This window comes from Lytechinus variegatus, chromosome 10 (genome assembly GCF_018143015.1).
Source record: "Lytechinus variegatus isolate NC3 chromosome 10, Lvar_3.0, whole genome shotgun sequence".
In the NCBI taxonomy this organism is placed as follows: Eukaryota; Metazoa; Echinodermata; class Echinoidea; order Temnopleuroida; family Toxopneustidae; genus Lytechinus; species Lytechinus variegatus.
In genome coordinates this window covers 31451242-31478206 of record NC_054749.1, presented here as the reverse complement: position 1 = coordinate 31478206, position 26965 = coordinate 31451242, and the positions used below count along the sequence as shown (strand labels likewise).

Sequence of the window (26965 nt, the reverse complement as noted above, 5' to 3'; positions counted from 1 at the left end):
AATAATGATCTATCTGCAAACTAGAAGAATAAATTATTTGAAACTTTTATATCAGCCGTAAATTTGAAACAGCCTTAAGATAGATGAGTATCCTTACCGTCTCCACACGTAGTGCCATTCCACCCTGGTGCACATTCGCACTCATATCCGTTTATCAGATCGTTACAAGTTGCTCCATTAAAACAGGGTCCACTGAAACACTCATCGATATCTGCATAACGATTTGAATTTGAATGGGAAATATGAAAAACATTCTGTAACACATTTAACAAAAGCCATGAAAGAGATCGTTTTATTCTTGAAATGTTTGAACTTTTTTTAAACAAAAAATGTTTGATTTTTTCAAACAATGTCAACTTATTTGAATAGGTAAAGTTTATATATTCTGCTGACTAGAAACTACAGACGTGTTTAAATACGATACCACTGACACTTAAGCATGACTTAAAATCATACTAAATTATTTTGTGAGGCATCACTTCGAGAGTTTACTTACTTAGCTGGCAGTTAGTCCCGTCCCATCCTGGTTGGCATGTACATGTATATCTGTTTTGTTGATTGATACAGGTACCAGCGTTTTGACAAGGGTTGGAAGCACATTCATTAAAATCTGAAATAGACCGAAAATGTTATCAGTAAAAAAGATTATAGGTCTTAAGTCAATCGAATCCAAGTCAACTTGACATGAGTTGAATCGAAGAGTTTGAAGTAAGCTCATCATAATCTGAAATGAGATCAAAATTCTACAGCTTAATCAGTTAAAAATTAGTCACTCTTACTTAAACCATATATGTAAAGTCAATTAAAGATAATCTGTCTTAGGTTGAATTTGAGTGTATGAAGTATAATTATTATGAATTAAAAGAAAACAGCAAATATGTCAGGCCAAGATGCCCCCAAAGTAAGAATTCAAATCAAGGTCACATATGTCGAATTATAAGTCCACTTAAGATAAATTGCACCCCCTTAAAAAAAGAATGAATCGAATAAATAATGAGTATCTGTTTTGAAATATCTTCAAGCAGCTGACCAATATGATTTTAAGTCAAGTAAGTTAGTAAACTTGTTTTCCATCGGCTATATTATCACTGATATTATCACTGTCTTTTTGCGATCACATTAAAAAAATCCCTTTATCCAGGACTTATCAATACACATTTCTTTTTACTTCTGTACTTTTTTAGGTAATAACCCCCCCCCCCTACATGTTGGAAAAATTAATTTTAACAATTGAATTGTAAATATCAACATGTCTGGAATAAAATTTGAGATAAATTTCATTGTTTCATTAATTGATTGCTTACCAACGTCACAATTGGTAGATTGCCATCCAGAAGCACATACACACTGATAGCGATTTAATAAGTTTTGACACTGAGCACCATTGCGACATGGTGAACTGTTGCACTCATCAATATCTGAAAAAATAAGAGAAATCAGGAATTGGAATTGCTTGAGAATTACTAAAGTGATAAAGCTTTTATCACGATAACAATATGACAAAATTATGTCAATGTTTTGAATGTATCCCTAACAAGTAATATATATATATTATATATATGTATTACTTGTTAGGTATACATTGATTTGCCTGCTTAGAAGACATTCATATGTAAAAAAAACAATCATGGGAGTCTTAAATAAAAAAGATCACTAGCACTGGAATACTTCGGGCACAGAAAGGAATTGAGGGACGAGCTCTTGTTAAAAAATCAACGTTACCTATATCACAGGTTGTTCCGGTCCAACCACCAGGGCATGTACATGTGAACTGATTCAGACCATCCACACAAGACGCTCCATTAAGACAAGGGTTGCTGGCGCATTCATTGAAGTCTACACACACGCAAAAAGAAAATGAGAAAAAATATTTACATGTAATTATGATTAATATAAATGAACCGAATACAAGGTTTATAATTTCCATTCGTCATTACGAATATCAAAATAGCAAAACATAGATTAAAGATACAGATTTTTTACAATACATTGTCGAAGACAGACTTTTTACAATTATATCTCTCGACCTCAAAATATGTTCTCTATTCTATGACGGTCAACCAAATGTTCGTGTTTAATTACACATCCATGTGTGACTATTTTCGTAGTTGTTACATAATATTGATACTTACTAGTTTCACAGCGTGTTCCAACCCAACCATTGGCACAGTTACATTGATAGCCATTCACTCTATCCACGCACGACGCACCATTCTGACAAGGGTTACTGGCACATTCCAAAATGTCTGGAGGAGAAGAGGAAAGATGTTGATTACCAATAAAAATTGGTGTTTGTAGTTGTAGTAGAAGTAGCAGCAGCGGTAGCAGTAGTAGTAGTAGAAGAAAAAGTAAAAGTGGTAGTAGTAGAAGTAGTAGTAGTATAGTAGTAGTAGTAATAGCCGCAGTGGTATAAGTAGTAGTAGTAGTAGTAGTAGAGGTAGCAGTGATGATGACGATGATGGTGATAATATAGTAATATATTTAAAAGACAATAATAATAGCAACAATAATCATAATAATGTGATAATCATTATATTGCCATCACTATCAGACTTTAGTCTTTAGATTGAGGAATACATTTGCAGCCATTTTATGATAAAACTCATTATCATTATCAATTACTGAATCGACCAAAACTGAATAACTTACTCGTTTCGCAATGTGTTCCAGTGAAACCATCCAGACAGTTACACAGATATCCATTGACTTGGTCAATGCAGTTCCCACTGTTTTGACATGGACTACTGCCACACTCATTGATATCTGCAATAGGTTATGATGATTGAAACAATATTAAAAAAACAGTGATAATAATACAACACATAGCTGTAATGTCGATGTCCGAAGTTGGATGCTTTATGAACAAAACCTGCCTACATGCGAATGCATGACTTTGCTTAGATTGAAATAACTTTCACTATATACTGACTCAAAATTATTTATAAGGAACCGAGACCGTTACCTACCTACCTTGGATCTAGTTGCATAAAAAAAACTTGCGTGGAAGTCAACTTTTCCATGACGTGCTCTTAAACCATCTAAAATGGTGGTGTTCGAATTTGGAAAGAATAATAGTACGTTTTTAATGCACTGGGGCCTTGACTTGTTTAAGTCAATCTTTACAAAGGCAATCATTCATATTTCAAAAACTGCCTTACACTTTTTATGCCTACCGAACAACAATCGATTCTTTAGGGAGTATTAGCATGATTAGTAAACATTGGTGTATTTCTTTTCATTGCAATATTCTCTTTCAAACAATAATTTGGTATGAAATTTAAAATGTCCGTATCGTATACTGTCCAAAATTGATCATGTGACCGATAGCTCTAAAAGGCAGACAATAAGAGTAAAGCAATATGATTAGAAAGATCGCAAGAACTTCTATTGCATCAAGGTATAATATAGTTAATGAAATTGGATTTTGAACAAAATAAATGTAGTGATAAACAGACTATGATAAATATATAAAACGCTTTACAATGTAGTCTAAGTAAGCAACATAGAATCTAAGCGAAATAGCGAATTAAAAAAAATCGTAGAAATATAGCACTAAACAGCTTCACAAAACAGCAAGCATATCATCATAAAATTTATATAGTATACATGATGGAAAAAATAAAGACTAAATCATAGAATAAAGTATATGATTACGATTGAAGTAAATGTAAGAAACTAAATGTCCTGTTAAATTTGGAAAAAGAATAACATTCAGAATATGTCCTCAAGTCAAAATCATATCACCCATAAAACATTCAAAGCACACCAAATACCTTACATGAGAAATGATAGAATGTGAACTGGATTCGGTAATCTAGCTATAACTAGATGGTAATATAAAGCTAAAAAAAATAGAAATAACTCAGAGACACACATGTTAAATGGATTGTTTGAAGTTTATTTTATTGCATCCACTCTAAAACGTGGTTGTAACATATCATAGGGGACGCACCATTAGATATCCAGGGGGGGGAGGCTGGAATTTTATTTTAACGCTTGACTTGGTATATGAGCCATTTATAAAATCGACTGTCATCGGAGTAAAAAAAATGGTCCACTGACAAATCATCTGAAATGTACCAAAAAAAAAATTGTCTCAATGGAGTGAGAAAAAAAATTCCAAAAAGAAGGATTTTTTTTGTTGCAACGACCCAAACCTCCACCCCCTGGGTATCTAATGGTGCGTCCCTAATATAAAGTGTAATAACAGTAAACAAAAACATCACTTATCCTTGAAAAAACAAGTTGGGAAGTTTTATGATGCAGTCTGTAAATGTCAAGTCAGGTGTGATTTTACAGACGTATACCATAGAACACGCCAAAGTCGGTACCAAAAGAGTATTGACAAGAATCAAAGATTTTGATTGCATTTTTTAATGAAAGTTACCGTATTGAGATTTTTGAGAATATTGAAAACTTATTTTAAGTTGATGTTGTAGAGACTATTAATGTACAGTGTATTTTAGCAGATGAACATGTCATTTCGCGTACCATACATCAGTTCTTTATAGAGTCGTGCGTAACATTGCAAATAGATTTATGAAACACCCCTTGGGACCGTTGTATAAAACTTTTGCCAGAGTTAAAGTGTAATTTTCAAAGGCATAATTTTGTTTATTTCCCAGAGTTTCTTTATGGCAAAAGTTTTATGCAACAGGCCCCTGGATTTATTCCGATAAACTCACCTCAATGTTGTCAACCCAAACGACAAAAGAAAGCCCGACATATTTACTGCAAATCACATTGAAAGAAGATATTGCAACAAAAACGTGCATTCAAGGAAAACAAAGTTAAAGCGTGAAGAAAACAATAATAAGATCATGATAACTATCACTGGAACAAAATACATGCAACTATACTTTATTCTGCAAAATGTTTTCAAGAAAATGGCGAAGTAATAAGGGGTGTTTGATTTAGCAAAAGTGAGAAAATTTGCTGATAATACAAATGTTTTCTTCTCTATAATGAATTATAAAACAAAAATCTAATAAGCAGAAGATATGCATATACTACGCCTATTCTACTTTTACACATGAAATAAATGATAAATATACAAGCAGAGTAAACATGGCGAAAATATTTGCTTCTATTCATAATGAAAGCTAGGCTACATGTCTTTGATGAACTAAAATTTGATTTAACTTTACTTCTACTAAGAGAGTGAAACACAGCAAACAAACAACTTCGGATCTACCAAGGCTATATATGTAGCGTGAACAATACGATGATTGGAATGGTATTTTGAATGTACATGTATTTCTGACTACGTGTATGGATGACGATACTAATGATCATGATTATCTTTTAATAGATGCATGCATGCAACTGAATGCCAATCTACCTGTCTGGCACTGGGCACCCGTATACCCGAAGGTGCAAATGCAAGAATAAGCATTTATCAAATTCGTGCACTGTGCACCATTCTGGCAAGGAGTCGAGTCACATTCGTTGATTTCTGTTGTAAAGAAATACAGAAAAAAAAGTTCTTGAATTAAAAAACAATGAATAATTAGCTTTCTTAAATAATTCATGAAATGTGTCACTGGTATGAAGCACCTGAACTGATTTTATTTTTTTTCTTCTGGTGGACTTTGAATCATTTTAATTCGCCTTCCAGTGACAATATGGGTATACATGAACCTAGAAACTCGATTCACAAAAAAAATCGGGGTCTGGGTTATTACACCAGAATGTCATAATTTTTTTCAAAAAATCTCCCTCTTCATTCGATTCCTTTCTAACTTTGTCCTTTGCAATTTGAAAAGTGATATTATTATTATTATTATCATTATAACTGTGCTTTTTCGCATTGTTTCTCACACTTCCTTCCTAATTCTGTCTTTTACTACTAATACTTGAAAAAATGATTATGATGATTGCCCCTGCCTCTGCAGCACCGTCCCTGAGAATATTTAGACAGAACTTAGAAACACATGATTATGACGGGGAAAGTGCACTATACCTGTTTGGCAGAATGTTCCCGTGTAGCCTGCCATACAAGAGCAGATGTAACCATTGACCGAATCCGCACAGTTTCCACCATTTTGACACGGTGAGCTTTCACATTCATTGATGTCTGCGAACAAGATGACACAAAGAGAATGTTATATAAAGGTAATTAACACTTTTGATTTACATCACTTCCAATGGAAATGAAACTGCACACGTATCAATCTCTTCCACTTCATCTCTCTCTCTCTCTATTTCGGGAGAGGGAAAATCATTATACAAATCATTATACAATACACTCTTGTCTTTCTGTTATTCCCACTTATTATCTAGACATTAATACGTTTTGTGTTTTATTTGTTTTGTTTTTATCTTTTTTATCTTGATGTATATAAGTGATAAAATTATCAAATGATGCAATATGTCTTCTGCTTGTTTTTTTTAATTCCAAAATTAAATTTATTAATACTGTGTAATACATTGCCTTGTGTTTTAACAATCTTTCATCTTTTTAAATGCTTATATATATATATAATCACAGAGCCCTGAGGTAGACCAGCTTTTAATGTTAATATTTTGCATATTTATATCATGTATCTTGCCATCTGTAACTCGTAACACATTTTCGTATTTTTACCTTGTATTTATTCCCTTTTTCTGTATCTCATAATGTCCTGTTACTATGTTTTTCGTAAATTATATGTCTTTTAATGCTGATCAGGCCACTCTGTATAAATATTCGAGAATAAATAAATAAATAAATAAAAATAGAAATTGAAAATGAAAAAATTGAATCCAGCATAATACATTTAAAACTTTATCATCCTCATTTGTTAATTAACATTTGAAACAATTCACTTCTACCCTTCAACTTTTGGTCTGTACTATGGTTTTTCAATTTTGAAAAGTAGCCATTCTAAAAGTATACTGTTTAAGCATGTTTTTCCTTTTTTTATGACACCGTGTTCTTTATAACTAAATAAGAACTCAATCTACCATCATCACGAGTGCAACGGTCTGAAGCTATTACAATAAAGCGCTTCATGATGGACAACCTCTTGTACAAATGAATAGTTAGCTGTCTACTCACTTTGCTGGCATGTATCACCAGTCCATCCTGACGCACATGCGCACTGATACGCCGCCAGCAGATCGTCACAGCTCCCTCCGTTGAGACAGGGGTTGCTATCACATTCATTAACATCTGAGGTGAAAATAACAATGACAATGGAATATCAATAATTAATCATCAACTCATTTCATTCTTTAAAATAATTAAAAAAAAAGTAATGTCGATTATCCTGTATTGAAATTTTTAGATCAAACGAAATTCGGACAATCGGCTAATTTCTAGACTGCATTGTTTCCTTAAATGACAAAATGTTTTGTATTCTTTACAGAACTGTGCAGCTTCATGTTTTGTCAAAACATATTGTAAGACCAAAACCTTCGCAGCAAACTCTGGCTTAATTAAAAGGCACATAGCAACGGAGTAGGAGAACGTTTAACAAGGAGATTGTCTACTTTTCTTGATTTAGTCGAGAAGAAATCTCATCTCAAATAACACAAGGTTTTATAAAATTTGACAAGCTCTCAATCTTCATGAACATTTGTCAGAAAATGTTCGAACTTACTCTCTCTACATGTTATTCCAGTGTAGCCGACCGCACAGACACATGAATAGCGGGCAATCATATCAATACAATCACCAAAGAAGCAAGGGTTACTTGCGCATTCGTCGATCTCTGTTAGAAGCAAGGAATAGTGTTTGGAATTAACAATTAAAAATATAAAAGGAAACACACATTTCAAGTTGTTTAAATGGTTATTTTTAAGAAATCAATTATACATTGTGTAATACCACGTGGTCTTGTTCGTGTTATTCTTTTGTTGTTTCTATGATGTAACATACTGCTAGTGCTAATCTTTGTAAAACTGAACGGATCTTAAGTCATGGAACCTGAATTATTTTTAAATAATAGCATAGACCCTCATATCAATGAACATAGTTTTGTTTTCTGATTTTCTGTATGTTTACATTTCATACAATAATATCAAAGAAAAAAATTGTTTTCTGATTTTCTGTACGTCTACTTTTCAGCGCTCACCGTTTAAAGTGATTTATTATCCTTATAGCTTTGTAGTGGCATATCATTTTCATGTATATATGTTACTAATCGTATTTTTGAATACGTAGTGTAAACAAAATTTCTAAATTGCAAAACATATGACACAGAAATAAATTGCCATTAATATTGAATAAATCAAGCGGGAAAACCAATAATGTAATGTTTTTCAATAGGAAAATATATGAATGTACAAATTGCAGAAAAAAAAATTATAAGATAGAGTTCAAATCTTTGAAAAGCTTGTAAAAGAAAGAAGATTATATACCGAATTGACATTGTGGTCCTTCAAATCCAAGTAAACAGTTACATGTATACCCATTGATCTGATCTGTGCATTCTCCGTTATTCTGACATGGCCGACTTAAACATTCATCAATCTCTGCAATCAATAATTGTTAGAATGAAAAATAGTCATCTCAAAGTAAATAACAATCAGCTTGGCATACATGATTTTTGTTTTGCCCATGTTTACTAGTCATATCTGATACGGGAAATTCATCGAAACCAAATTAAAGGTCCCACAAGTTAACTCTCCTGTCCGATATGTGTTAGGTAAACGGCTTTTCGCATGTTTGTCATTTCCATTAATTTCTTTTACAAAAGGCCTTTCGTGCAATATGTTTACGATAAAGTAGCAGAGTTTATTATAACATCATTTATAATTGAGCGAAGAAATATATATCACCCATATAAAGCTTATTCACAATTTGGAATCATTTCAAAATCACTTGCCTTGTTCCCTGGGTTAGTAGTACAGAATTAGTTCTCTAATGAAATTGATAGTAATTTCTTACCTTACTGAAGTTTTCTTGTTCTTGGAGACTCCATTGGTAATCGCTGATGTTGGAAATAGATTCTCCAAGATACGTTGTCGATCGATCCAAATATATTTGCATAGGCGATGCGAAACCATTCCATTGAAAATGATTTGGAGCTATTAGCTTATAATACTATTGCAATTATATCCACTTCATTATAAACTACAAACAAAGATAATAGGTCCAGAACACGCTGGTGGCATTTTTTTAAACTAAGCCTCGCTAACATCGTTTAGACGAGTAAATCATCTAGCAAACGTTTTATGTTTTAGGCTACATTTATGTAATTCATACCTATTTCACAATGAACTCCCTCGAAGCCGTTTTGACAATCACAAGTATACATGTTATCTCCATTGATGCATAGACCACTATTGTTGCACGGGTTGCTGATACATTCGTTGATGTCTGAATCAAAGGCAAAAACAGGACAAAAAGACACAATGAATTATAAAGAGGAAATCGCCTATATTATATCATTTTATAATCGATATCAATCCTTCATCGTTTGTAGTAGTTTCAGGTTCTTATCTCAGTATAAACGTTAGACAATAAAACATGTCTCGTGAAGATAAATCGAATGTTTGCAAAACACACCATGAATCCCCTCACCAAAAAGTTCTTCATTGAAATCAAATTCAGAAGCAGCATTCCAATTACATTACTATTACTCAAATCAATCAATGTCATCTGGAACATTATTAAAAATACCCACCAACATCGCAGTTTGTTCCGGTCCATCCATTACGACACGTACAGGTATATAAATTCCGACCGTTGGTACATCCAATAGCATTCACACAGGGACTGCTTTCACATTCGTCCACATCTGATGGAAAAAATGACGTTCAATAGTGAGATATCAGTAAATTTATTTTATTATCACGGAGTAAGAATACTCGTCTGAATTATTTCTTCAATCTAATTAATTTTTGCATCATTTTGTTGATCTAATTTCGTTTTATTTCATTACATTCCCTTCTATTAGATATCATTATTTTTCTTCCATTCCATGTCATTTCATGAAATTGAATTAAGTTTCTTTTTATTTCATACCAGTGTGGACCGTTTTTGCCCAGTGGAATAGTCTCCTAACTTTGAAACTGAGGGTCGTTGGTTCGAATCCCAGGCATGGCGTAATTTCCTTCTGCAAGAAATTTATCCACATTTGCTGCACTCTACCCATGTGATGTGAATGGGAACCCGGCAGGATTAATTCCTTGAATGCATGAGCGCTGAAAGGCAGCTCGAGCTAAAGCCGGGGTAATAATGAATATAATATTTCTAGATAGATGGCGCTACATAAATACCTATTATTATTAATATCATTTTATTCATTCATTTTCATTTTCCCCCTTTCAAAGATCCATTTAATTAATTACATTTTGTTTCATTTCATTTCTCCCTTCAATTTTAATACGATCTGCCAAGCCATAAAACTTGTCCACATGCTTTTGCACAACCTTCAAATATCGGTAGATAAAAACACACCACCCTTCTTTCTCCCCGTATACAGGGGTATATACAATACCTTCCAGACATGTTGTACCCGTCCAGCCAGCAGTACAAACACACGTGAACATGTTAAGTCCATTGATACAACCGCCTCCATTATGACACGGCGAAACTCCACATTCATCATAATCTACGAGGGGAAAAGTTGTTGATAGAAATATAATAAGACAAATTATAAAAGCCATCTCTCATATTAAAAAATACGAAATATAGTAAATAAGTAAATCTCTTTGATCAAAATATGGAATTAACTCTGACATCCTTCCATTTGAAACCACGGAATATCGATCCGTTGCATAAAGCTTAATTCTGCTTTCGTTGGTTAACAACCATGGACTCATCTTTAAGATCGAATCAAAATCAATTAATGCACAAACGTTTTCATATCAACTTACCCAGATCACAATTGATTCCATGCCAGCCGGGGTCACAATTACAGGAGTAACGGTTGATCCCATCAACACAATTACCGTTTATGCATGGTGAACTTGTACACTCATCAATATCTGAAAAAGACATTACATTTCATGTCATTCATGAGAAGGGTAAACTAAAGAAAATCGAAGAAATGTGGGTTGTCTACTGAAGCATTGTCGATGATAGGCCTACAATATATTCTATAAAAAGAATTCATTAAAATAAATATCCAACGAAGGCAATGCAACAAATTAAAAAAGAGTATAAAAAATCAGAGATATTTTCGGTAGTAATAATTAATTACAAATCAAGTAGTACACACTATTTTTATACAACTGCCTTTAACAATAAAGTTTAGAAAAAACTCTTCAGAAACTATAGTTGACCGATTCTCTTTACAGCTTGCGGATATTACACAATACTTGGAGATTGGAACGGGTTATTGGGGTTTATTTAGCATCTTCGGCCCCTTTAAGAAACAGTAAAGTTTTAATAGAGCTAAAGTAATCAAACGTGAGTCCAAAATATACGCTTCTGATTGGTTGAAAATCAAATTGTGTTAATTTAAAAAAAAAATGTTGATACTAACTTTGGTCACAGTTTGTTCCCGTGTATCCGTCGCTACAGACGCAGGTGTATCCATTAACTGCATCTTGACATACACCCAAATTCAGACAAGGCTGGCTTGCACACTCGTTAATATCTGAAAAACAATTGTATCGTTATTATGGTTTATTTTCTTAAATCTCTGAAATTAGATTAAACACATGATAAAAGTATGACTGTTATTTAATACTTGCTGCTCGTGCAACAGCAACATTGGAGAGAAAATATTTAATATTGCAGCTTTCGTGAGTTTTTCTGATCAAGCGGCCATTAATCCTTATTCTTATACTCCCGATGCCTTCATAAATATAATTAAACAATAATCAAACTAACCAAACAATATTATTAATACATAAATCAATCAATCAAATTATTAATCAATCGATTGAGCATGTTACCTTCAAAATCTTGAGGTAAATCAACATTATAGCTCAGCCCAATCTAAACTTATTTCAGAGACAAAGTTTTTACTAGCAGTATCCCAATTAATAATCACATGCGGATAATGAATAGTGTACATTATTGACCCTTCCCCGTTAACCAACACGCCACACAACACTTTTATATGGAACAATATGAAACATGGAGTGACACTATTGTCCCATTTACGATCGATTTTCATGACATGTTTATATAATTTGCTTTTCTGGTCACAAAATGACAAATGTCGTCACTACTTAAGATGATATATTTACCTGATTCGCAATTAGTTCCTGTATACCCAGGTGCACATCTGCAGTTATATGCATTGTTGCTATCAAAACAAGTGGCTCCATTCCTACAAGGGTTGCTGTTACATTCATCGATATCTATGAAGATAATTTTATACACGTATCTTTAGGTATCAGTAGATTTAATTACAGTTGGCAATTTCATGAGGAACCATACTCACCGATGATTCATCAGCTACCAGCGAGGGCTCGTTCGTAATGCCATCTGGTCAAGTTTTCAACCTAGACGTAGAGTATTTGGATAAGATGAATGGTGGATACCATCACTCCTGTTTTAATACGGGCACTTTTATCACCCCTTGACCAAATCAAGCTTCGGTTTGAAAAAAAATATTCCAATATGGACAGCACTTTTGACTAGACCATGGACCTAATTCAGTGAATCCCCCACCAACATCACGAACCGTCAATATGGGAATACTGTTATATACTGGTACTTACCGAGTTCACAGTGTACACCTGTCCACCCCGAAGCACATGAGCATGTATATTGGTTGACCTGATCCTCACAGGTCGCTCCATTAAAACAAGGATTGCTGGCGCACTCGTCAATATCTGTTAGTAAAATGTATTGAAAATGAAGATGAATCTTGGCATTAAGATAAGTAAAATGATCATTAAGTGACAAAAAGTGCTTATGAATAAGCTTAAATTATCAATACCATCATCATCATTGTCGTCGTCATCCTCATCGCAGTCATGAACATCATCATTGAATGCCTTAGGTATTTCGTTTTTTTTTTCATTTGTCGCTTCTTTTATCGTAGATTATATAATAGGAACTAGAAAACCTAACAAAACACACACACATACACATACCCCTCTTTCTCTCTCTCACACACACTTTTAATACTTTTGATGATATAGCCTTATAACTATGATCGAGCCTGCAAAATGATTTTCCAAACTAAGAGCCATGGGCATTACAAAGAAAGTTGTCAGTTTTCAAATCTACTGATAATTCTCTCATATCCCACCTGTTTCGCAAAGTGTACCAGTGTATCCCGACAGACATGTACACGCAAAGCTGTTGACACCATCAACACAAGATCCTCCGTTGGCGCATGGGTCGCTAGAACATTCATTAATGTCTGAAAAAGATAAGAGATTACTTCAGTCTTTGAAAATGTAACAAAATAACTGATATACATACCACCTTGGATGACTACTTCTAATGCAACTCTTTTTTCGGGTTGAAAAAGCGTTAGAGGTTGGCTTCGTTTTGATGGCAATGATCAAGCGCAACAATATTGTATCTTTAAATAATTCATGATGGCAAAGTATACATCAAATATTCTATACGAAATGCCTGAAGCACTTTCTTTGTACAGTCATAAATCAAGTGCCTGACAAGAGGTTTGACAAGAAAATCTACTTCTAGAACATTCGAATTTACATAACAGCCATGTAATTGGTCTTGCTGAAACATGGCTCCATCATTCTACCAACTCTCTTTCAGACATTGCCCATTAACTCACTAATATCAGACAACAGAACACGGGAGGCGGCGTTGGTAGATTTACGAACCGAGCCGACTAGAATACACTTGTCTAAATAATCTAACTCACATGACTGGAACTCTTGAATCACTTTTGTATAGAGAGATTACAAAAAACCAATAGAAAGAGAATGATTGGAGTCATTTACCGCCACCCACAATGACTTCACGATTATCTTGTTTGAGACATTAGGAATATTTTCTATAATCCTATAATTTAAAATCCGCACTTTCAAAATGGCTTAACAATGGGTTAACATGTTACAGTCCAAGTGTTTACTTTAATTTTTGGCCCAGTTTACCTAAAAAAGAAAACTAAAGAAATTTGCTGATCAGCCAACTGAAAATTACACACGTGCATATGGCTTTACATGACTTAAGTGACTACCATATGTTTAGATGTACATGGCAAATACCAGTCTACTTAAAAAAAAGAAAACACAGAAAAGAAACAACATACGACAAAATCAATCCTAATTACAAGACCGTGAAAGATACAATCGACATAATGGTGTAACAAATCTACTAAATCAAACGAATAAAAATACCATTATACAATACAATTTGAGCTCATTAAGAGTAATAGGAATAAACACACGGAAATAATAAACGGATCGAGCCTTAACCAGAAACAGTAAAACTCCAACAATAACTCAAATTACTGATATGAGAATAACCCTATAATCGAAGAATAACAAACCTTCAACTTATATTTTCAATTTGCACATAAACACACACACATACATTCTGACAGTTAAAGGTATATATTAAAATTTTCTGGGGAACCATTACCCATTTATATATTTTTTTTGTCCCAACCAAAAGCTAGAAAATTGTAATCATGATGAATAAATGAGAAAGGAAGAAACATTCTGAGCATAATGCGATTAACAACGGTCTCTCAAATGATATAATCTTCACCGACTGCAAATCTTGTAATCCATATTTTCAACTTATTATTAACTAGCAATAGTAAAAATATACATTAAAATTGCAAAATCTTCCCAAATGTATGTCAGCAATGATAGGACTTACTAATGTCGCAGTGTGTACCCGTCCAGCCAGAATCGCAAGAGCAGACATATCCATTGATCTGATCACTGCAAGTAGCTCCGTTTTGACAAGGATCACTGGCACACTCATCAATATCTGGACAAATATAATGATATCAGTGATATTATACATTCTTTGGAGGTTAATTTATTTGTAACAAACAACATTAGTCACTTCTTTAGAAAATTCTCATAAGTCTTATATACTACTCTTACAATATGAAAGTGATGTCTTTAATATTTTTTTAAATATCTATTGAGATTCATATCAGACATTCTAGGTGGAAAGAATTCTTTTTATACTATTTTGATCACAATATCTATACTAATTGAAGTAAAAATGATAGCTATGATTTTCATAATCATGATTATAATACTACTACTATACTACTACTAATAATAGTTATAAAAATATTCATGACAATGATGATAATAATCATGAGGATGATATAATGATAATGATGACATTAATGATGATGATGATGATGGTGATAATTATGACAACAAAAGTAATTATGATAACGATTGATATGATCTAACAAAACAAATGCTAATGATGTTTATGGTGGTGCTGGTGATGATGGTGGTGTTAACGAATAGAGAGATATGTACTTATGCAGAACTTACTCGTGTTACATGTATCCCCAGTCCAACCAGATGTACATACACAGTTGAATGAAAAATCTCCATCAACACACGTGCCCGAGTTTTGACATGGAGACGAAGCGCATGCATCCAGATCTATACAGGACATAGATAAAAGCAATTTGTGATTAAAAAGTAATGATAATAATCTCATATAAACTAAGACAAATGTCCAGCATTAGAATCTGATATAGACTTCAGTACTTCAGTACCGTAAACTTCCTTGAATTAAAAAAAAACACATCTGAATAAGAATAAAAAGAACGAGGTTCACGAAATTCAAGTATTCCATTCTCCAAACTTCGTGTCATAGGATGAATCGTCCTTATAGCTGTTAATATTTTCAAGAAAGTCTACGACAAGCGTAATAAAATATATAGAAGTTAAAGATCAAGAAAACATATAAACACTTTTTAAAAGGGTAAATTACATTAATATAAATGGCCAACATAAAATAGTATTTATAACACTTCCTGTAGTCTCACCTGCATTACCGAATTCAATATATCAGCAATGCTGGCTATTCAAACAACTTAGAAGAATAATTTTACAAAAATAGAAAAATATGAATTTGATCTTAAAACCCAACGTTCGTTGACCTTGAAATGAACTATGAAATCTATTATTCATTATATATCATTTATGATATCCAACAGCCATCTCTTACACGATTTATTCATTTGTATTTAATATTTTTAAGACAATGAACAAAATACAATTTCTAATCCAAGTCGATATATATTTACCCAGTAACCCAAAATTATACTCATTTAATTCCTGATAGCTGTACACCATTATATTCAAAGGTCAAGTCCACCACAGGAAAATGTTGATTTGAATAAATAGAGAAAAATCAAACTAGCATAACGCTGACAATTCTATCAAAATCGGATGTAAAATAAGAAAGTTATGACATTTTAAAGTTTTGCTTTAAAAAAAAACAGTGATATGCACAACTAAGTGACATGCAAATGAGGTAGTCGATGATGTCCCTCACTCACTATTTCTTTTGTTTTTTTTATTGTTTGAATTATACAATATTTCATTTATTACAAATTTGACAATAAGGACCAACTTGACTGAAACATATAGTATTAAACAATGCTAATTCCATATGTTCAGGGAGGAATTATTGTTGTTTCACTTAAAGATTAGGAGAAAAATAGGATATTTCATATTACAAAATACAAAAGAAATAGTGAGTGGATGACATCATCAGTCTCCTCATTTGCATACCGACCAGGATGTGCATGTAACTGTTTTGTGAAATTAAGCGAAACTTTAAAATGTCATAACCTTCCTTTTTACATCCGATTTTGATGAAATTTTCAGTGTCATGGTTGTTGGATTTTTCTCTTTTTATTCAAATAAACTTTTTGTTGGGGTGGACTTGTTCTTTAAGTTTAACATAGTACAGACTTATAACTTCAACATGTTCAATTCAAAATCTTAACTTTTGGATAAGTCTGCTGTTGATTAAGTTTATCGATCCCAAATAACCTTTGATCTTCTCCTAGTAACCCGAAATTACATACTAACCATAATTCCTCATAATGATTATAATTTCATGTAAGTTCTATATCAATATTGAATATTCAAAAGTTTAACCTTGGTTATGTTTTTTATGATGATACCACATCAAGGTCAAAGTACAATAACCCATGACCTTGACCGTGTGAACTAAAACCCACACCGAATGACATTTAATAATTGACCATTTTTACGACCAGGTTTCATGAGTAAGTCCTTATAAGATATGATATTTCACCTTGGTTAATTGAATTAATTGAATTAAAGATTTTATTATCATTTCATCGCAGCCAGTGGCTGAATTGAGAAGATTTACAAAGTAAAAACATAATATATAAACATAAACAGTGATATATTTGATGTAAATCATAACCGCAACAAGAGTGAAAGGAAACAAATATTTTTTTCAAATAAATGTCTAATTCTTTGTTCAAAGAAATGTCCAATAACAATAAATATTCAAGTAAACTTTGGAGACATGATAAACCAATGTGTATAAAAAGAGAGTTTTTACTTGAAGTTGAATTTGTTGGTATAAAGAATAGTGTTAAGATTAGAAGTTGAGAACACCGTCGGAAAAAAACGATACAAAAACAATTATGAACTTTTTTGAATTCGAAAGAGGTATTGGCTACATCATCGTGATCGTACTCTTGGACTTGCGTACAAGTCTACAGCTGTACATATACACCGTGCATTGCAATTCTAGAACCTTTCCTTAGATATGAATAGGGGAAGGCGGGGTAAGTTGTGACAGTTTTTGCTTTTTGCATGTTAGAATTGATATGATTAATAATCTTGTCGAAATAAGTACCTTGCCTTGAAATTTGATTCTTCTGAAATATTTTCCACCTATATATAACTTTCTATCCCCACACTGAAAGTCATCGTGACCTTTGAAAAAAACGATGTCAAATGGCTCAACTTGCCCCATATATGGGGTAAGTTTGAGCCACCTTCTGGGGTAAGTTGAGCCACAAAAACTATGTAGGGGAAGGCGGGGTAAGTTGTGACAGTTTTTGCTTTTTGCATGTTAGAATTGATATGATTAATAATCTTGTCAAAATAAGTACCTTGCCTTGAAATTTAATTCTTCTGAAATATTTTCCACCTATATATAACTTTCTATCCCCACACTGAAAGTCATCGTGACCTTTGAAAAAAGCGATGTCAAATGGCTCAACTTGCCCCATATATGGGGTAAGTTTGAGCCACCTTCTGGGGTAAGTTGAGCCACAAAAACTATGTACAAAATGTATGAGAGGAGAACCAGCATGTCAATTTTTTGTTTAAAGTCTTTTTACTTGCTAATTCTCTATACATACTAACATCCTTTAAAAGGAAAAGAGCAGTCATGTAAATTTGCTCCTTTCAGCCAACATTTCAATCAATTTTTATGGTTTGTTTGTTTTTTAAGATACATTACCATAGGAATTACCATGGCTCAACTTGCCCCATGCTGTTTGGCTCAACTTACCCCAGTCCGAACTTAGTGTGATAATTTTGTATCCACACATTTATTATGCATCCATCATATAAAAGACTATGACAAGAATGAAGATCCATACCTGGACTAATAATGTTGTTATCATGTCTTTATTATATTTAAAGATGTGTGTGTTTATAAAGCACTTATCTATTTCACACTCTTTTTTACTTTTTTGGCTGAAATTCATATTTTTCCCTCTAAAAAACTACTTTTTGTTTCAAAGTTTAAAACAATGTGGTGGGGTTAGGGGTTATGCTATGGGTCATCAATACATGACACCACCACAATGTCTGACTCATTCATTATTGGCCTGGGGCTGGTGGCTCAACTTGCCCCTATGCTCAACTTACCCCGCCTTCCCCTACAAAATGTATGAGGGGAGAACCAGCATGTAAATTTTTTGTTTAAAGTCTTTTCACTTGCTAATTCTCTATAAATACTAACATCCTTTAAAAGGAAAAGAGCAGTCATGTAAATTTGCTCCTTTCAGCCAGCATTTCAATCGATTTTTATGGTTTGTTTGTTTTTCAAGATACATTACCATAAGAATTACCATGGCTCAACTTGCCCCATGCTGTTTGGCTCAACTTACCCCAGTCCGAACTTAGTGCGATAATTTTGTATCCACACATTTATTATGCATCCATCATATAAAAGACTATGACAAGAATGAAGATCCATACCTGGACTAATAATGTTGTTATCATGTCTTTATTATATTCAAAGACGTGTGTGTTTATAAAGCACTTATCTATTTCACACTCTTTTTTACTTTTTTGGCCGAAATTCATATTTTTCCCTCTAAAAAACTACTTTTTGTTTCAAAGTTGAAAACAATGTGGTGGGGTTAGAGGTTATGCTATGGGTCTTCAATACATGACACCACCACAATTTCTGACTCATTCATTATTGGCCTGGGGCTGGTGGCTCAACTTGCCCCTATGCTCAACTTACCCCGCCTTCCCCTACCGGGTACCAAAGTTTGGAGCCAAAAGATCAAATGAAACTTTGCATTTTAATCTTTTTATTCGTTCTTACCTGCGATGTACTGGACTTGAAAACCCTGTTCTTCGTTGTTTACATCACTGTAGAAGTAGAGCCAAGCTTGGCGGTTGCTGACCGTTACTTCGTACGGCAATGATAAGCTATTTCCTGTGAGCTGCTGGAGGCGACCCGATAATGGCCCGAAATCGCCACTGCCAATTTCTAAGTAATCCTTGTTGAATTCGAGGTTAAAGGCAGTAATGGTGATCAGGATGTTCTGAGCGTTGGGGATTCCGATTAGATAAAGACATCGTGCGTTGGGTGAGTATACCCCCGGGAAACCAGGAGAGGTAAGAACTCCAGCTGAACCAAAGAAGCTTCCACCACACGTTCCGTCATAAACTGATACTGTAGTGGAAAGAGTTTAATCAGAACATAAAGTGTAACGAACTTTTTAAAACAAAACTTAAAGGACTTCCAAGACATTATGATTTTTTAAGTGGGGGCTGACCGTGCAAAAAAATCACAATTAAATGGTAATTTGTTACGGTTTGTAAACGATTTTGGAAAAAAGTGGGGCTGAAGCCTCCACTCCCAGTACCCCCGGTTTCGCTGCCCCTGAGATATACGTGACACATGACTTGTATAGATCGTTTATCTCTCAATGTCTTATGTGTGAGCGGAAGTGATATCGAAAAATATCACATTTTATGTCACAAATATCACCTACTTCTAAAGTTTGCTGCTCCAAATCTGAAGCATGTCGATTGGAAGGCATATTCTGAATCAGGGCATCAGTCAACAAAAATCAAGACCTAGGAATAAGTGAACAGATATGTCTTGATAGCCATAGTAGTTTCTATTGACACAACACCTGTATTTCTCATTAAGATGCACATAACCAGGTGGCGGTGACTATCATTGGATCAAAGAAATGCTCCCATTAATCGTCCATCTCTTCATAGATCCATGATTAAATGAAGATACTGACTTTCAAAGCCACAATCTCTTTTATGATTATGTGCCCAGACCAATAAAGTTAAAATGCTTTCTTAAAATGTACACAAATCACCGTGCATTATAAACTTCAAATGACCATATGAATAATCATTACAGATCTAACATAAGCTTCTTTGATTGTTTTTACGATTGATATAAAGTGATTTAATGATTTCCCTATCTATCCAACGAGGCGCTACTGTATTTTGATAAAGGGTGTAGGTGTCAGTTATGCAGCCCAAAACACCCGTTTTCTTCCCCTGTCCTCGTTATGACCTTCTATTTTATCTCTTCTACTTTGGATCACTTGAAATCATTAAAAACAGCCACCGCCCCATCCGTATTACCACTCCTATACTGCCTTTTTACACCTTTTAACATTGATATTGATATCCTTACCATCCAATAGAGTATCGCAGGTAGGCCCGATGTAGCGCGGAACACAAACGCAGATGAAGTGATCTTCGCCCTCCAAACAAGTTGCTCCATTGCTGCAAGGAGAGCTGTTACATTCTGTACAAAGAACGAAAGAATATAGATAAAAATTTACTCCTCAATAATGAATACATGTATATAATAAGCATCAGCAAATAAAAGCAATCATATCATGCATAAATGTACATTCTTCTTCTGCTTCTTATGATAATAATGATGATACTTCTTCTACTTCAACTTCTATTTCTGCCACTGCTACCTCACTTCTACTAACGCTCTCATCATAACCATTGGTATTGGTAAAAGCATTATTGTCAGTAAATAATAATAATGATAACAATGATAACAGTAATAACAATAATAACAATGATGACGATGATGATGATAATTATTATTATTATTTAAAAAATGACTAACAAAGCTTTACTGAGACATTCTGGAACATTCTTAATCATTTTATGCTATGAATATGCTTAAAGAGAAAATAACTAAATAAATGAATGTAATTCATGTAGCATGTAGCACTGCTCCATTCTGTATTGTTTGTTTTTACCATGTATAATGTCATCTATGTTTGTATCATGATTTGGTCATATAAATAATAGTAGTGATAATAATTGCTATTACAATTCTTATATATAACATTATTATTATTATCATCATAATAATCACTGTCGTCAACTTGGTTAATCTGTTGTTGCTGATATTATCATCAATATTATACCTATTAGTTTTTAAGTACATTATCAATATATCACAATTATTATTATTGTTATTATAATCATCATAAACCTCCAAATAAAGACAGATTTAATTCAACTCAAGCACGAACGACTTTTTATGATGACTCACGAAATCATAGTTTGGTCTACATGTACGACACAATGAGACAAAATCTAGCACACTTTTGAACAATCATTGCATTGCATTTATAACCCATGCATGACTGCATCCATTCTTTAGCTGTCATAGCAACGAATATAACCGTTGCTAAGGAACATCCCTACACGAGGTTTTTAATATGACCATTGTCAGCCAATGTCGAACAGCTGCTTTGACTGCATACGAAGCGGTGTCTGCCAATCAATTATTGAGAAGTCAAATGCCGTGATGACACAGGCCGATATTATCTGGTTCTTAGAAGAGCAAGTCATATTAGTCAAATACAGAATATATTCCTATAGGGATTTTATACATACTACACGAAAGCGTACAGGTATATATTTACAGAATTAAATTAAATGTTGTTCAATAGTTACACTGAATCGCATAAAAAATATATATTGCCTCAGAAATTGGAGCATTTGCTTTCACAATTACGCGAAATGTTCTTTGCAGGCTATTAGCGCGCCATCACAATAATTTACTATCATTATCATCACCATCATGATAATTATCACCTATGACATTGATTACATTATTGATATTATATTTACCCCTACCATTACCAATTACCATTGTGTGATAGCAAGCATTTACCTTTTCTTCTGAAATTGTAAATAATCTATACATACAAGAAGAAGCCAAAGGGAAGACGAGAACAAAGCTTGGAATTCTTAATATTGATCTTGACTATTGTTATGACTTCTTTAAAGAAAGATGTATTCAGTCTGTATGTACTTCATTGTCGTGTTTGATTGATGTTTTTATTGACCCAGTATTGTTTGTCATTAAGGTAAAGACAGAATTTTGACGAGAGCCTTAAATCAACACGCAGTACATGTATTATGATCCACCCCTTCCCCTCCCCGAGAACATGCAAATACTATCCTTCAAATGTTAAAAACATCACTATGCACTATTGTTGGAAATTAAAGGTTAAAATTTCAAAACGTCTGTATCGATGAATAGATGAAAACATTTCCTCACTATTTTTATGCTCTGGTTATCATTTGAAAAACAAGTGCATCAGTTCTCACCTACGAAACTATTTTTTGAAATTGTACATTAGTAAAACTTTGCGCTTATACAGTGCACATTGTCCTACAGCAATTCAACTGAAACGCTGATATTTAGCTACGATAAGTTCTTAATAAAGCTTAATTTTTTACAGTAATTTCATAGATGTAATAAATTTAATCGGTTCTCTCGACTATAACACAAATTATGTTTAAAGAACAAACAGAAAGATTAAAAAAGAGTCTTGTTGACAGTCAATATCAAATAATGCAGTATAAATTTGAATCTTTTTACTTTAAATACTTTACTACCATATTTTACTACATAAACTACATAGAATGTACAGTGTATACTGCAAGTGTTACAATGCATGCTCGAATTGTTGAGTGCTGTACAAATAAGAAGTGAAAGTTATTCTACGGAGAAAGAGAAAAAAAGCCGTAAGCCGACGGAAATCAATCAAGTTCATCTGCTAGTGATATTAGCTTTCGGTAAACACTAAAATAGCGGGTAAAATCACAGCTTGCCAACAATATTATTTGTTTTGTAATTACAAGACAAACATTATCCACAGATGGTATTTATTGGTCCTAATTTGGAGGAATTCAAATTCGAAGGAGGGAGGACTTTTCCCACTGCCCCTTTTGGTGATTTGTGTCTATGGTAGTGTTCAAGGTAGGGTCCATGGTGGTTCAATAATGTTAGTGAATTCCTACATCTATGGTTTAAGTAAAGCACCTTACGCTGACACCATCCCGAATTTTATGATCATAGACAGTTAACGTATCCATTTCGGTCACTCTTCCAAGCGGTTAAGAATTATGTCAGTCATGTGAAATCCATGGTCGTGATAGTGTAGAGTTATCGACAACTAACCATGGGAGGATCAGTGCCCGTGAGGAACATTGCAAGTGGCTATGGATTTTTATTCAAATAATTTTAATTATTTTTTTCAATACGTGTATATACGTTATTCCGGTTTTCGAGAAAATAGGAATTTAAAAACCTGTATGATAGATAATCATCAATTGAATATATATTTTGATGATAAAGAGTAAGTTACTAGTAAATGAAACATAAGAGATACATAACTTCTAAGCCAAGAACAACCAAGAATTATAAAGGGAAAGATATAAAGGGGGAACAGTCATATATATATATATATATATATATATATATATATATATATACATATATATATAATATTACTCCTGAAGAAGACGGAGGACCGTCGAAAATTCGAGTGAATAATAAAAACTTTATTTGCAATCAAAGCATTATCATCAGCATTATTTTGTGTTATATATACAATGATGTGTATATATATATAGGTGTGAGTGTGTGTAAAGTATATATATCTACATTATTGCTAATCAGTACCCTTGTTGCAAAAGCAACTTATTGACGAAAATAAATATACATTTCATCTTCAGGATCTTATATGTAACAAGGTCTCTGAAATTTCAAGTTTTATATGTTTAATTTCAATATTGTATCTGTTTATAATGATAAAATATGCCAAGTTGTTGGTTACAGCATAACTGCTTTTGTTTCTTGCTTTCAGGTAAGATCTTGGTTTCATGTTAAACCAGTCGTTTATAGCTCTTTTCGTCGCAAAGACTTTTCACAGTCAAAACCCACAGACAGTACTGTCAATATGTTATATTATAACACAAATAGTATATTATAACCTCTATACATGCAGTATATAAACTATAAGAGTATACCCTATACAACATTGCCAGGATTACCTATCATTCATAAGTTTTCATCATCAATTAGTAATTTCATTTTGCGAAAAGAGTAGTAATAACGGCGTTTCCATCTTGGTATTTTCTAACATTTGGGAAGAATGGTTTAATGAGTCCCATCGTACCCGGAACCTCTTTGTCTCTCTTATAGAATTTAAAGGGCGACGCCCAGATGAAAAAATCGATCGGCCAGGCATTGTCGTCTCAGGTTTATGCAAACCTTTTCTCTTTCAGATACATTGTATGTCAATCCCGGACAGGCGAGTCGCCTATGTGTTTTAATTCAACAATACCACTTTAATCACCTGATTGATCTCTTTGAAAAAATACTTTATGTCCGGGTATATTCAATCAACTAATTTCGATAACATTTCCTACTCTCTTAAGAAAAAAAATGGTGAGAGATACACTTCGAAACACGTTATTTTGACATCCTTTTTTTTAAATTCCACTAGTACAAAATACATGTACGGTTATTTGTTTTTTTACTGTGTTATGAATCTGTTGTCAGTTTTATTTTTTTTATGGAGCGCCCTATGAAATGTCATCATTATTTGATACATATACCCTATCCCCCTTGAGCCTCTCTCAAAAAAGCGTAAACGCTATGTCGGAGAGGACATCATCCCCCGATGATGATGATTATCATCATATTCCTTACTGATTATTATCGTTTTAGCATTATTAACCCTGTATTATCAAGTTTTATATTACTGTAATTATCATCATTATCTTTATTATTTTATTTCACTTTTATCATGGTTATCATAATTTTTCATCATTGCCATCATCATCTTCACCTAAACAATTACTTTAATTATTTCTATTACTACTACTACTTCTACTACTATTACTACTACTATTATTATTACTACTACTTCTACTTCTTCTGACACTAATACTACTACTCTTTCCACTACTACTAACATGACTACTACTTTTACTCCTAACCACTTCTACTTATATTACTGCAACTAATACTTCTACTTTGACTGTCATATACGTTTAAGCCCATGTGTTTCCCCAAAAATACGCATAAATGTAAGATAGTTTTCTTCTTCTGTATAAAGAATAATGCCAAATGTTTTACACTCGTTCCTTTTTCTCTGGAAATATAACTTGGTTTGATTGACTTTGTATAAAAGTAATGAAAATTATTTTGAAAAAAAAACTTTTCAAACGCAGTATGTAACGTATATTAAACAGTAAATAAACGCAATATTTTTCACAAGGATACATGTAATTTCAGTCATATGTTCCATGGTACACTTATTAAGAATGGCATTCTTGTTGTAAAAATAATGAATGTTATTAAAGGGTGTTATAAATTTTAGGAACTGTAGGTTCTACAATCTCATTCATTGTGAATTCGGCAACTGAATCAAACTACATGACCTACAACAGAACAAGATAAAAGTACGATGATACACCAACCTGGTGGACTGTACTTTCACGGATGATGATGATGTATATTCACAAAATACAATACTATCATATACACTTTCTTTTTACATTTGAATTTAACATCCATCAGGGTATTGGTAATTGCAGATAAGAAATAGTATGACTGGTATATGAAAAGAGATCGTTTTACGAGAGCAAAGCAGCTCTCAGCAGGTTAATCGAGTGTGCTAGTAGACTGGACTGCATTTTAGTATTGAGAGCTTAAGAGGGATTTAAATGGACGACAATAGGGTGCATTCAAAACACATATGTAAACCTATACATGTAGCAGTGACAGATGTTTAAATGATGCAACATAAACATCAGCAAGAAAATACGAACCTCCTACTGCTTCTGAGCTAGAAGAATAAATGGCGACCAATATGCATAGAGTAAGTAAAATCCTAAAATCCATGTTGTCCTTCGAATTGTTTAATCTGCTGATGACAAGTCTTGGATTGGAAAAACAACAATCCGAATATTAATTGGCTGGCAAGCCGAATCACAATAAAAATATTGAGACGACTTTTGTTTTAATCAGTGTTTTACTTCCAAACGAGATGAAAATCACAAAATGCAAAATATTTTAGAGATCCTTAATCCGCATGGTTCACAAGCTCATTCTGTTTTGTAATAATCCACCAGTTAGCTGCTCTCGTAACATAGGTTGAGTAATTGGTCCCCCGATAATGCCGAGTGGGAGACTTGCATAGTATAATACAACCTGTAGCGTGATGGCTTCAATTCAGCGTGGCGCAGGGGGCTGGTAATGAGATTCAAAAGCCTCTCACTAAGGACGCCGTAACGGCCGTGCATTAGCAACGGGACTCAGAGCTAGGTGTATGCAGAACCAATAGAGCATTCAGCACGGTAGGGGGCTATTGAGGCGCCATGAACCGTAGCGACAAAGCAACCAATAGATTCGACTGCATCGATTCTAATGGAGATGTAAATAAAACTCAGCTGAGAGAAATCAATTCTTATGGTAATGCAGGCCATTGTGGTCATTAAGGCAAGAGACAAGCTCAGAGGACAGGAATGTTCATATGGATGGAAAGGCTTTAAACTAAAATGT

General features: G+C 33.5%; 1 protein-coding gene across 3 annotated transcripts in view; it reads right to left on the bottom strand.

Moving 5' to 3' along the window:
• LOC121422898 (neurogenic locus notch homolog protein 2-like) overlaps positions 1-26723 on the bottom strand; it is a 54633-nt gene extending 27910 nt beyond the window's left edge. For 2 of the 3 annotated variants that reach the window (XM_041618136.1, XM_041618137.1), the window contains exons 1-24: positions 26233-26723; positions 20762-20875; positions 19418-19771; positions 15343-15456; positions 14699-14812; positions 13143-13256; positions 12607-12720; positions 12130-12243; positions 11418-11531; positions 10807-10917; positions 10428-10541; positions 9612-9725; positions 9191-9304; positions 8344-8457; positions 7584-7694; positions 7040-7153; positions 5963-6076; positions 5342-5455; positions 2650-2763; positions 2133-2246; positions 1723-1836; positions 1305-1418; positions 497-610; positions 98-211 (exon numbers count right to left, since the gene is read on the bottom strand). In XM_041618136.1, coding sequence (XP_041474070.1) covers positions 98-211; positions 497-610; positions 1305-1418; positions 1723-1836; positions 2133-2246; positions 2650-2763; positions 5342-5455; positions 5963-6076; positions 7040-7153; positions 7584-7694; positions 8344-8457; positions 9191-9304; positions 9612-9725; positions 10428-10541; positions 10807-10917; positions 11418-11531; positions 12130-12243; positions 12607-12720; positions 13143-13256; positions 14699-14812; positions 15343-15456; positions 19418-19771; positions 20762-20875; positions 26233-26305 — 2929 coding nt within the window. In that variant the 5' untranslated portion in view covers positions 26306-26723. The remainder of the gene's footprint in view (positions 1-97; positions 212-496; positions 611-1304; positions 1419-1722; positions 1837-2132; positions 2247-2649; positions 2764-5341; positions 5456-5962; positions 6077-7039; positions 7154-7583; positions 7695-8343; positions 8458-9190; positions 9305-9611; positions 9726-10427; positions 10542-10806; positions 10918-11417; positions 11532-12129; positions 12244-12606; positions 12721-13142; positions 13257-14698; positions 14813-15342; positions 15457-19417; positions 19772-20761; positions 20876-26232) is intronic. The other variant, XM_041618138.1, reaches the window with a different exon arrangement.
• Positions 26724-26965: the final 242 nt, after the last annotated feature.